Genomic DNA, 12,828 nt, shown 5'->3' with positions numbered 1-12,828 from the left:
TTTTGTATGTTAATTTGATTAATTAATAAATTTGACTAATTAATCAATTAATTCATCACAATAGGTCAATACATTCTTGACCTATTACACTTTTTTGAAGATTAAAAATCTAAAAAGATTCAAATAAAACGGTACGATTCACGTTATCTTATGGTTTAAAACTTTATTCCTTTTTTTCAAATCCCATTTTTCTTTCATAACAAACCATCAATATCTGCAAATCATATACTATCATATCATACCTAACCAATATTCCACATGATTCAATAAGTCACGGTTCAACCTTGGGCTTTATATCTATGATTATAAATACCAATTTCAAACCTTACACATGGAGGTGAATTCTTTTTCAACCACAAATGGACAAGCAGATTAAGAGAAATTGGATACTTCCGGTCTCCAACACCTAAGTTAAATATTGAATGTATTTAGCTACATTCAAGATGTTGATGTTGTTGTTGCTGTTGCTGCTCCAGTAAGTAAAATCCTTGAGACTTCCTCAGCCGAGAAATACGTTTTCGATGCCCACGGTCTTGTTTGGGTTGTTCCCACTCGTGTACCCCTCTAAGTACCCTATCCCCACAAGCCTGCAAATGGAAAATTCATTAGCATACTAAAGCCACAAGAAACACAGTATATAAAATAAGAAGGCTAAAGAAGAGGAAACGGGAACAATATCCTAGACACAGTCTCACATAATGCTGACAATACCATCACCACCAAAGCCTGTCCCAAAACTTTTGGAGTCGGCTTAGCTGTGGATCTTTAACAACTAATTGGGATCGACCACAAGTATTCTTCTCCACCATTCTATTCCATCTAAAATCATAATCTTTGTCTCACAAAATGCTGACCTGACATATATATTGAGTCCATAAGTCCCTCTGGATTAATTTCGGTCCCATGTTATTTGGAGCCTCCAAATCAGGCATTGAGCTGGCATTCTCATTAAGGAAAGATCTAATAATTTTTTCTGCAGGTTCAACTACTTGCAAAGCCCATGAGTCATCTGATTTGCCTAGAATATGAGAAGTTGAGCACATTAAGCTTGATTCAGTTAAAATTGATTCAGTATATGGGGCAGAATAAACCAAAAAGGAGAATAAAAGACATACATGATATGGATTCTGTTGCATCAACATAATGTATGTTCCACCCAAACAATGTTTGCAGCCGATTTATCCCCCTTTTCTGAACAAAAACAAATTGTATTACAAAAGGCTTCACCATCGTATAACTGATATTAATTACATGCAAATAAATTCAGGACAGGCACTTATGCAGCCCATCAGTTCTTCTTCTTCTTCTTTTCTTTGGTAACTACTAATAAATAAATGGTCTTAACAAAGTTTCCACAGGGATCTACAGATATAGATTTGATGAGTAGTTTTGGAGATAAAAAACTTGAAACTCAAATTTCTTGTCCAAAACATGTACTCATATATTAAGGATGAGAATGTTAATTTACAACTGCTAAAATCCTAAGAGAGAACTTTCAAAAATCTGAAGAACAATTACAACTGGGCAAAACACCACAATCAACACCTTTATAAATAAGAAAGAGTGAGTTGATTTAAATTGAAAGAACAAAACAAAGTAGAGGAAGACAAAAAATAACATTAATAAAAGTAGTAAAAAATGATATGTCAGTTAAGAAAGTAACGGAAAGTAAAACCTTATTGTTGCTGTTGTATTTAGGAACAATCAAAGAGTTTAATCAGTAATCCAGGACTTGATTGCTATAAATGTCAATACCTCATGATCTATATAATACCAGAATATGTTATGACCAATTTTGGAATGGAAGTGTCACATGTTATAAAACTTAGTAAGTGCAAATCTACTTTTTATTCTCTCTCTTTTTTCTTTTCCTTTTTTTGGTGGGGCGGGGGGTGTGCAAGTCTATGAATTTATGAAACTGTTACAAAATATACTTACTTAACGACGAACAAGTCTTCGGGTGTTCAATTTCATTCTGTCTGTCAATGGCTTCTTTTAGCAGAATTTTAGGTTGGTTGTCACCAATGGTATCCAAGATTACTTGAATATTCTCTTTCAACATCTTATTACCCTTGTTTCTAGACCTCAGGGACAAAGAACCTTTAGTGGAATCACTTTCTTCATCACATCTGCCTTCTAAAAAATAATCTCTCAGAAAATTTTCAGACTCCCGAACACCGATGGCTTGTCGCAGACCTCTAGTGTAATCTGCATTTGGATTGTAAATGTCAAAGACTTCATTAAGTAATGCAGCTTCTATCATTCAATCAACTCTTAGTTCCACATATTGGTCCAGTACAGGGAGAGAAGCATCCACGCATATAATATAGCAATTGTATCTAAAATTATTGACTTGACCCCAATTCTGCCCTGCCACATGTAACATTATAACATAAATTAAGCACGTGTACGTTATACCCATTATATCCATTTCAAATCTCCTTATGAGGAAAGTGAGGAGAGGGGGGGTAGATCCTGATGGCTACTGGAACTAATCAAACTGTAAAATTCGAAAGTAGAATAAACTTTTATAAATCTGGAAACATAAATTCCACATAAACAATAAGTAAACGATAACTAAAAAACATAAGCACCTTGTTATATATTGCATTTCAACACTCATCGGCATTTTCATACTATCTTAGTATCCATTAGACCGTGTGTTTGAGACTAGTTTATAAGCTAGTTTTTTGCTTGCTACCTTTTTGCTTTTTAACTTTTATGAACCACTTTTTAAAATCTTACTTTTTCTTCTTCTTTTTTTCACTTTTTCTAAGCACAAACATACTTTAGCACATTTTTAACAAAAAACTATGTAAGTGTTTCCAAACAGACAAAGCTGAGTAAATACTTGGTGCATAACAGCAAGTGTAATAACAATCAGCATACATAGTGCAAAAAGGCTCCAGCTTCTATGAGTCTTGAGAACTGGTTGATACACAACCTGACCCACAATTAGCTCATAGACAAAAGCAGATAAAAAACTTGATATACCATTACATAGAGATGTCTTAGCTCTCGAGGGCACCAAAACCTAACTCAATTATGCCTTAAATTCCAATTAACCTCATATACTAACTAGGGGAAGCCGCATATATTATTTTCTGCTATTCTATCCTTGTCTAAAAATATAATCTCTGCCGCCTTCCTATTTAAGTTATTCATCTCCTTTACTTCTAGTTCTACCCATGTTATTTGAGGCATCCATCTATCTTTTTTCACACTATCAATTTGTAAAGAATCAATTCATTACCAGTGACTAAATTTTCCTCTATTATGTCACACCCCAAACCCCAAAGGGTTCAAAGCATGAGAAAGTCATCTCAAAGTACCTGTAGATTTTTTCCTTTTCGACAAACCAATCCATAAAATCATATTAAGTACCAACATCAAGAATTATCATAATAATTCCATTGAATATACTCTCAAAGTAAGTCAGAGCCCTAAGTAATAATTACAAGGACCATTGGCCACAAAAGAATAGAGGTCTGAATAAATAATTACATATCATCAGCTTGTCCCATCAGTGGGAGCAACGTCACAACCACTATAATATATAAAAGAAATTAGTCAAATCTATTCTAAGATGTACATCATCTAATATACCCATTACAAAAATTCAGCCTCCATCAGTAGTTAGTCTAACTACTATTAGCCACCAAAAAGCTGTCTCAAAAGACTATTGCCTACTCTGAAAAAGTTATAAAATAATGGGATGAGACAGTGCCCAGTAAGTAGCATAATTAATGGAGGTGGGGGAAATGCAAATTTCATCTTCAATAATAATAATATGACAAGAATGATTACATAATGAAACACAAAGTTTCTCAAAGTACATACCTTGAAACTATATACTATAATCTATGAGTATTAACAATATAATTTTCAAAACCATAATATCTAACATAAGATAAATTATCACAAATTTACCAAACTACCACATAAACTGATCAGGGGATCCACCCATTCACAATTGGCATGATATTATCCTCTCTGGTATGCAGACTCTTAGCCCCATGGACAGCAGCCTCACCCATACCCTCAAGGTTTTTCTCTCCCCCCATGGGCAGCAGAGAGAGTGCATCAAATAGGACCTCTCTTGCATGTGGTCTCTTGGCCCAATGGGCAGCAGCCTCACCCACACACAATTAAGGAACCTCTTCCCCCCATGAACAGCAAGGAAGAATGCGTTATCCAAAGTGAAAGGGCACTGACCTGGATTTGATTCCATTATCACAAAGACTACGGAGACCAAATCGGGTGATCACCGGGAAATCACACATGGCATGGTATTAAAACAACTCACAGGTTACATTACTTTGAAACACATAGTTCATATCCAGTAGTTTCAGAAAAACCTTAAATAATCTAACTTTTACAAAGTTTATAAGGCTTTTAACTTCATTCTTGTCAAGAGATTTTCTATCAATTTCCCACGTAACAAGACAAGATAAGCATCTTTAAATTTTCTAATATACCATAAAATCAATGATTTTCTTATCAAATATTAAATAAAAGATGCTCATATTTCCATATCAACAATTCATGCATTTCCCCAAATGCAATACCAAATATGATGCATTTTCATATATAATAATATATAATAAGGTCATAACACAATGCTTTTAAGAAAACATATATCCATATATAATTTCCCAAAATGTGTTTGATCCAAAAACAACATTTATAAAACATAGTTATTTTCCAAAAAATCCCATTAAAAGCTACTTACCTTGCAACCACAAAATCCTAACTCTCCAAGCTCCAAGGAGATTAGCTAGAATCTAAACAATATCAAGTAAACTTATCACAATAAGTATAGAGCTTGAAATTGCATCTAGCCACAATTTAGGAATTGCCAAAATAATCACTTACTTAGGCAAGCCTAGTGTTTAACCTCATCAATAATAATATATATCACTTCCAAAGTTTCTCAACAAATTGATTCACAAGGCATAAACTCCAATTTAGAAAGTTAACCCATTTAATATCATCTCTAACATTATGACTAGCTTCCATAAAATTTACACTACATCATTAAGAGACCCATGAAAGCAAAATCAATATATCCTCCAAAATAAGAAATTTAGAACTTCAATTAACTCCAAATAAATCCAATGGCAATGGAAAAATTAAATTTACCAACCATCACATGTTATAACTTAAAACCCCTAAATTTTCCACTATACATAAACCTTAAATAGTCATCAATAGCACAAAGTATATACCCACTCATCAAATAATTCCACCAATACAAAACCCATACATAAAAACACATAAATATCACTTCCAATGCTCATACATCACATGAGTATCATTATTAAAGCTTAGATAAAAATAACCTCAAACAAAAGTGTAAAACCTACCAAAAAGATGAGAAATTTTTACCTCAAATAAAATGATGAAGATGCTTTGGAGTTCCTAAGAATTTTTCTGGTGATCTTGCCAGAAAAATGATGGTGAGATGGTGTGGTTTGGAGTGGAGGCCGGTGGGTGAGTGTGGAAGTGAGTGTGTGTGTGTTTCAATAAAAAGAAAAGAAAGAAAATGAAAGAAAGAAAGAAAAGAGAGAGCCGGCCAAAAGAGAGAATAGAGGTGAGTGAAAATGAGTGGTGGGGTGCGGTTAGGTGGGAGCACACGTGGTCCAAAAAAAAATGCTGACTTTACATTTTTTTTTTTTATTTAACTGACAGGATGTTACATATTATCCTACCACAATCCTCCTTCCTCTAGGCTTGGGACCAATTGTGTACAAAATATAGGACCCAAAGCACTGTCACGGCCAGATTTAATGGGCATCAAAACTAAAGCTATAAAGGTTGGTTCGCTTCGTGCACCATACCTAGGTTCGAATCTTGTTGCCCGCAGGAGTTCATTGGTGGATATCCTTAGTGGGGTAACTCCTCACACAAAGGTACAGACGGGCCCCCGAGATCGGGCTACCCTGTCCGAGGCCTCTGACGCCTTGCCTGGGAGTATAATATAGCTATAAAGGCCCCATTTTTCATTCTAAAAAAAAAAAAAAAAAAAACAAGAAATAGCTGCTCTCTGTTGCAAGATATAAAGCCTGTTCCAGAACCACAACAGCACCCAAAAGGTAAAAGAAGTCAAAGTTCTTTAATGCAAGACAATTATGACCAAATAAATATTAATTACAAACCTTGGCTGTCTTTTCTGAAAAAGTTCGCTTGGAGGCACACCAGAACGGGAGCAAAGTTTGAGATATTGACTAACCTGCAGGACATGCGACCAAAACCGAATCATCCAAACATTGTCTTTAGATAGATTTGTCATAAATGAATTAAAGATCTTTAAAGGGAAAAAAGCAGGCATGTCATTCTCTTGGAATGATCGCACACAAATATATGTCGTAAGTTTTGGCATCAATTATTAGTACTGGTGAGGAGAATTGCAGATAAGCATATATTTATCTGAATGCAGAAGCTATATACAATAGGATAATAATCAACATCAAGCCACTGCTTGAAAAAATGAAATCGTAATAAGTGATAACAATTAAAAAAACTGTTGCAACGTTACATCAACAGTCAGGATTTTGAAGGGAAAAGAGGAGATTTTTTTGTTTTGAAGAGAGGGGGGAGAGGGGGGGGGGGGTGACATTAAAAAGGTTCCACCTTCTCAGCAACCACATAAAATAGAAGGCTTCAAAAGACAATCAAAATAACAAATACTTCTGAGGAATAAGTTACATACGTCTCTACTTCCATGTCATGTCAATTACTCTTTCCTTTTTTGTTTCCTGAATTCAGATTTCAATAATAACTTCCTCGAACTAACAAACTGTTGATGGATGGACTCACCCAAAGGGCATAATAATAATAATAATTAATACCATAACATAATTAAAATTATCAGTACCAGTGAAGTACTTCATACGATCAGAGAGGCCAATGAATGTATAAATCAAAGACAATGATGCAAAGTGAGAATGATAAATAAATAATACTATAGCCAGAAAAAATTCATAATTTTCACACATCAATTCCTAACAAAAGTATATATGCAAATAAGTTCAAATGCAAAGTACATAACCCAGAAAGAGTGATATGCAAATCCTTAGCAGACTCCAACTTGGGGCCAGCGCGACGAAGTTGATCAAGACAGGACTCTCAAGCTACTAGGCCTGGCCTTGGCCATGCCTTAATTTTGAAGAGGCAAGATGCCCAGTTTACTGCCAACAGCTACAAACCAATTCTTACTTATAAGTATTACAGAACTAGTAAGGTGTGTTTTTAATTCCTGAGTTATTTCTGTTCTTCACTATCAAATTTGATTTCATAAAAAGTCAAGGAAGAAAGGAGTTGTTAGAAATGGAAACATCAACTACAGCCAACAACACAAGTACACAACAGAAGTATATTATAAGTGCACCCTTGCTTATATATTGCAAGGAAAGAATACATAATAAGCTGGCACTCTTACTTTTCTATGGTTATTTGGATGGATTCTGTTCGCTGCAACTGGATCAATGTCCTTAAGATGGTCATAACTATAGTCAGAACTGTCTCTCCCAAAATCCATCTCTTTATCTCTTTGTTCATCTCCTGTTAAATTATAACGAATGTCAGATGTATTCAAGGCAAGTGTAGAATTTAAAAGCTATAGAATAGCTAATTACCAAGAGGGCCACTTAAACAGCCTTCATCCATATGTTCTGCTGAATCATCCAAGAGGAATGCACTTACAAGAGCCTGGATACAGTCAATAACAACCCCCCCCCCCCCAACAAAAACAAGAGAGAGAGAGAGAGAGAGAGAGAGAGAGAGAGAGAAATTAGGATAAAATAAGGATGCTGTGATAGTTTGTAAGCTTGTAACATGAAAACTGGAAGAGAAATCTCTTGAGTTTAATAGATTAATGAAGATCATTTGCTCCATATAAAAATTTACAGACATAGTGCAAGTTAAATAAATTTACACCAATTATTTCTGGTACAAAGTTTTATCTTCTTTACCATGAAAGGCAAGAATGAAACAATCTCCTATCTGGATATAGTAATTTGTACCCCCAACAATGACCGGCATGCAGTTGCGAAGCAATATGTCATTGATGAGCTGAAAATCCAAATGCCAAGTCAAATTCACAATTACATCAAAGGGCAATATGTAATGGTAATACAATGTCTTAATCACCACATTTAGATCATTATTGATCATATTTAATAATATAAAAACCCAAGTCACCACAAAAACTATAAAGCAATGAACAAGAATAAAATATAAGTTTATAAAGAGAGAAAAAAGATAATCAATACACGAGGAAGGCTCAAAGGAAGACAAAATGTCAACAGAAACAGGCTTCTGGAGCACAACACAGCACTTTTTTTGTAGGAATTAAAATATATGATGAAAGAACCGACAAAAAAAAAAAAAAAAAAAAAAAAAACAGAGGGCCAAATCCATTCAATGCCTATCATGATGTAGAAAAAAAAATTCTAGAAAGGGATTATGAATCAACAAATAGAAGCGTGGATTCAACCCACCAACCTGATCCAATGCCTTGGGTTAGTTTATCGTAGATTGATGAGTTGGGTTGGGTTGTAACTTTTTTCTAAAACTTGGGTTTGTTAAGATCAGGTTGGAAAAGTTTTCAACCCAAGTAGCCAACTCCAACCCAAGATTTTGAGAATTTGTTCCTTTGAGATATTTTGAGACTTACTTTTTTTTATAAAATTGAAATATTAGGCTCAATTGATTAAATTATAATAAATTTTTTGAAAAATGTGCTTAAAAAATTGAGTGAAAAAACTCAATTTTTTATTAGGTAGGAGATTTCAATTTTTTTAAGACTTTCCTTCTCTCACAATGTTTACCTAAACAATTAACTAGTCAGTCCATAAAGTCAAATCCAAGTTACAACCCAAATCATCCCAATCAAACCCTCTTTGCCTGGCTGGTGGTGTTAGAATCAAGCCCTCTGCCATGCTTTCCAATAGACCCGGCATATTGAACAATGCCTCCTCGTCCAAGAAAAACGTCCCAGGTTGCTCTGGATTATCCTTACTCTCACATAAAATTTCCAGTGTTATTTCAGGCTCTATAACCTCCTTTTTTCTTTCCATGAATCGTGTGTCCTCTAAACAAGGTTCCAAAACCTTTTCTTCCTTCTTATTATCACTTGGCTTAAAAGCCTCGGCAGCTTTTTGAGCAGCCATTTGTATATCCTTAGCAGAAGATGAGTTGGGTCGTGGAACAAGCCAAGCGGAGTTAGGAAAATTGAGCTCAGCCAAAGTGCCCCGAAGTGCCAAGGCAGCTGCATCGTGTGCCCTAGCAGCCATCTCTGGGGTAGGGAAAGTACCTAACCAAATCCTTGACTTCTTGTTTGGTTCACGAACTTCACTAACCCATTTTGTACCATTTTTTTGCCTAACACCCTTATAGATTGGGTGACGGGTCTCTTTGAATTTCTTTCTTCCGGCTTTTCGCTTGTGGGATTTAAGCAAGGATTGTGATGAGGATGAAGAAGATGAAGAACAAGAAGTAGGGTTGCATGGACTGCATGTAGAAAGTTGGGACGAAGAAGAAGGTGATGAGGAAGACAAAGACTCAGATTCAAAGTCCATTTTGTGTGAGAGAGGGAGAGAATTAGAGTACTGTGATTCTATAAATTAATTGAGAAAAGAGTCACTTTGAAAAGAAAGTGGAGTTTATGACTTAAAAAAACACAGAGCTCTGTAATTATATATATATATATATATATTATTGGGAAGATGGGAATTTGGAGAACACGTGAAACCCGTGAGGCACAAAGCACTTTGTCCATGTGGGAAAATGAATGAGGTTTCCAAAATGAACGCGTGAATGTAGCAGTGGCAGAGCTAGTGGGGCCGCGGGGGCTATGGCCCATAGTCTTTAAATTTTCCATTAATCGGTATGGTCAAAAAAAAAAAAAAAATTCCATTAATAGGTGAAGAAAATTATGAATAATCTAAAATGTTACTTATCTGGCCCTCCCTAAGATTCTGAGGTGAAAAAATTATAGGAGTAATAACTGATTCATTAATTCCTCCCAAAATTCATTTTGGCGGTCTCTTTAAAATTTTAATATGCAAAGAACCATTAAAAATAGCATTTAACCCATTATTTAGCCTATAATCTCTCAAAATTCAATTAGAGAAACAACTTTACCAAATTTCATGTCACCAAAAAAATGAACCCAAATCTGTTTAGATCTCATGTTCAATGTAAATCAAGACCTTTTCATCCAAATAAAAAAGGAAAAAAAAAATTAAAACCATTCTTAGTATTTCACTCAAAAAATATCCTCCTTACACTTCTGAAACTGAAAGCGTGTTAAAACTGTGCAAAATTGATATAGTCTCATTGTGTGGCTCGATTCCTTATCATTGTGTTGCTCAAACTAGCCTCGATTTTGTGCAAAATAGTATTTGGGCTTTGTAAATAAATACCAAAATAATATTTGGGCTTTGTAAATATGTGCCAAAATAATATTTGGGTTTTTATAAATAGTTGCCAAAATAATATTTGGGCTTTATAAATGGGTGCCAAATATTATTTGGGCTTTTTGAGATTTTGTAAAAGTATTGTTGTGTAGCAACGGGTTTTAGGGTGCCATGTAGCAATAGGCTTTTAGAGAGTTTTGTTGGGGTTTTTGGATTTTGCCCGTAAGGTAAATGAGTTTAGGCTTTTTTATGGAGATAGTATAATTTTGTGGCCCAATTTTGGTAGTAGTATAATAAGTATTTTTGCGAAATCTCAAGTTGGATAATATGTGGGATATAATGGGTAATATTTGTGAGAGGGCCCAAGATAATTTATGGGGTTTATATGGGAAATATTTGTGAGAGCCCAAGTTGGGTAATAATATGGAGAATATTTTGGGTAGTATGTAGGAAATATTTATGTGGGCCCAAAATAGTTTATGGGCTTGTATGGGTATTTTTTAATGAGTGGGCTAATGAGATTAGGGCTCGAAAATTTGTACGTCAACATTTAGCCCCTCGAGTCATGTGTGAGCAGTTTTTGTTTGGTCACACGTGCAAGTTTTAAATTTGTACCTCAACATTTAGCCCCTCGTTGTGTGTGTGTGTCTCTCTCTCTGCTAATTTGCAGTGAGTATTGAGAATGCATTTGATTGTAGTTAGTTGGTGATAATATCTAAGTTCTTGTTCTTAGCAAGTGGCCTACAGTTGGTTTGCACTATTGGCTTAGAAAATTGATAAAATATAATTTTAATGAAACCATTCAGATGACATTGCAAAACCCAACTTCTACTATTTTATTTTATATTAAGTTTATTGATTGTTTAAGTTTTTTTTTTTTTACAGTACTTGTTATATAGTTTATTCACTTTATTGTTTACATTTTTAAAAAAAATATAACTAAATTATAAATTATAAGTTTAAGTTTTTAAAGTATGGGTAATTTATGAGGAAATCATTCACAATTGTTATATATTTTAAGAGAAATTTTTTTTAAGATTAAGATGTTACTACTCAATATAGAAGTCAGGATAAACAATGAATTTTTTAGCTATAGTTTTTACCATGTAAATCAAAAAAGAGTTTTAAAAAATTGAGTTCAAAATCAATTTTAGCATCGTGAAAGAACGTAGAGCACAACAATGTTGAGTTATAGTTAGTTTTTTTAAATTTTAAGAACCTTATTATATTTAGCTTGGCCTCCCCTGAAAAAAATTTCTTACTCCGCCACTATGTAAATGTAAAACACAAAGAGACAGGAGATACATGAGCCAAGAGTGTAGAAATGATCCCCTCTCTAAGATTCCTCAAATTGATAGAATGGAAGTTGATAGTGACACGACTTAAATCCAATAGTTTTAATTGAATACTATTTAAAATACATATATATATACACACACACATTAATTTGTTTTCTATGTGTTCATTTAAGAAAAATTTATTTGTATTTTACTAAAAAAAAAAAAATTTGACAGTAATAAAAGCTAAAAGTTAAATAAAATGAATTGTTTGATTTTTTTTTTTCCTGAAAATACTCTAGCAAAAAAAAGTTGGGTGAGACTTGCAAATAGTTCCAAAACAAGTTGGAAAATAAGCTACCAAAGCAAAAGCAAAAAGATAATAAGAATAATAATAATAAAAGCTCCTTTATCGTGGGATTCACAAACTGTATAAAAAGGAAAATACTAGAGATACTAATTTTTTTACAAAAAATGTTACAAACTGCTAATGTGGTAAGTGGTTATTAATAAACGAAAAAATGATATTAGTGGGGGGTTCAGATGAGAACCAATAAAAAGTTGGCCACAACAACAATTTGTAAAAATGTTATAAAATAGTTTATATATGTAACATTACTAGTATAAAAAAAAAATAAAAAAAAAAAGCAAAAATATTATTTATAATTTAAAGTTTTGATTAATAATCTATTTTAAAAAAGTTTTGATATTACTTTTATGGGAAATAGGGAGGAAAAAAAAAACTGTTGGAAACTAATTACTTTTTTTCCCATAAAAATTTTCCTAAAATGATCCAATAACAAATGTCGTTCTAATATTCTTTAACCTTTCCCATAAGAATTTTCCATATATATACTAGTAGAATTATACTCTTTCAATATGATTCATATGATATTATAAAAAATCAACTAATTTAGGAAGCTAATTAAGTAATTTAATATAGTTAGTATTTTTGTTTCCAATTTTTGACAATATTTTCAAGCAAAATAAAAATATATATTTTAATTGTGATAATTCTATTATCATATATAATAAAATAACTTGGACAACAAACAATCAATTTAATGTATAAATGCATTCACATTAGTCTCACCAATTTAATATTTCAGCAAAAATTTATCTAAACTCAA

General features: G+C 33.3%; 1 protein-coding gene and 1 pseudogene across 1 annotated transcript; both read right to left on the bottom strand.

Annotated features, from left to right (window-relative positions):
* Positions 1-215: 215 nt before the first annotated feature.
* On the bottom strand, positions 216-8,175 carry LOC115995337 (annotated as a pseudogene).
* Positions 8,176-8,758: 583 nt separating this feature from the next.
* On the bottom strand, positions 8,759-9,649 carry LOC115979911 (dehydration-responsive element-binding protein 1B-like). Its single transcript, XM_031102024.1, has one exon. It carries the CDS (start codon positions 9,579-9,581, stop codon positions 8,844-8,846), a length of 738 nt encoding a protein of 245 aa, XP_030957884.1. The 5' UTR covers positions 9,582-9,649; the 3' UTR covers positions 8,759-8,843.
* Between the last annotated feature and the right edge of the window lie 3,179 nt (positions 9,650-12,828).

The sequence above is a fragment of the Quercus lobata genome, chromosome 1 (genome assembly GCF_001633185.2).
Source record: "Quercus lobata isolate SW786 chromosome 1, ValleyOak3.0 Primary Assembly, whole genome shotgun sequence".
Taxonomy (NCBI): Eukaryota; Viridiplantae; Streptophyta; class Magnoliopsida; order Fagales; family Fagaceae; genus Quercus; species Quercus lobata.
This window is presented reverse-complemented; position numbering and strand designations above follow the sequence as displayed.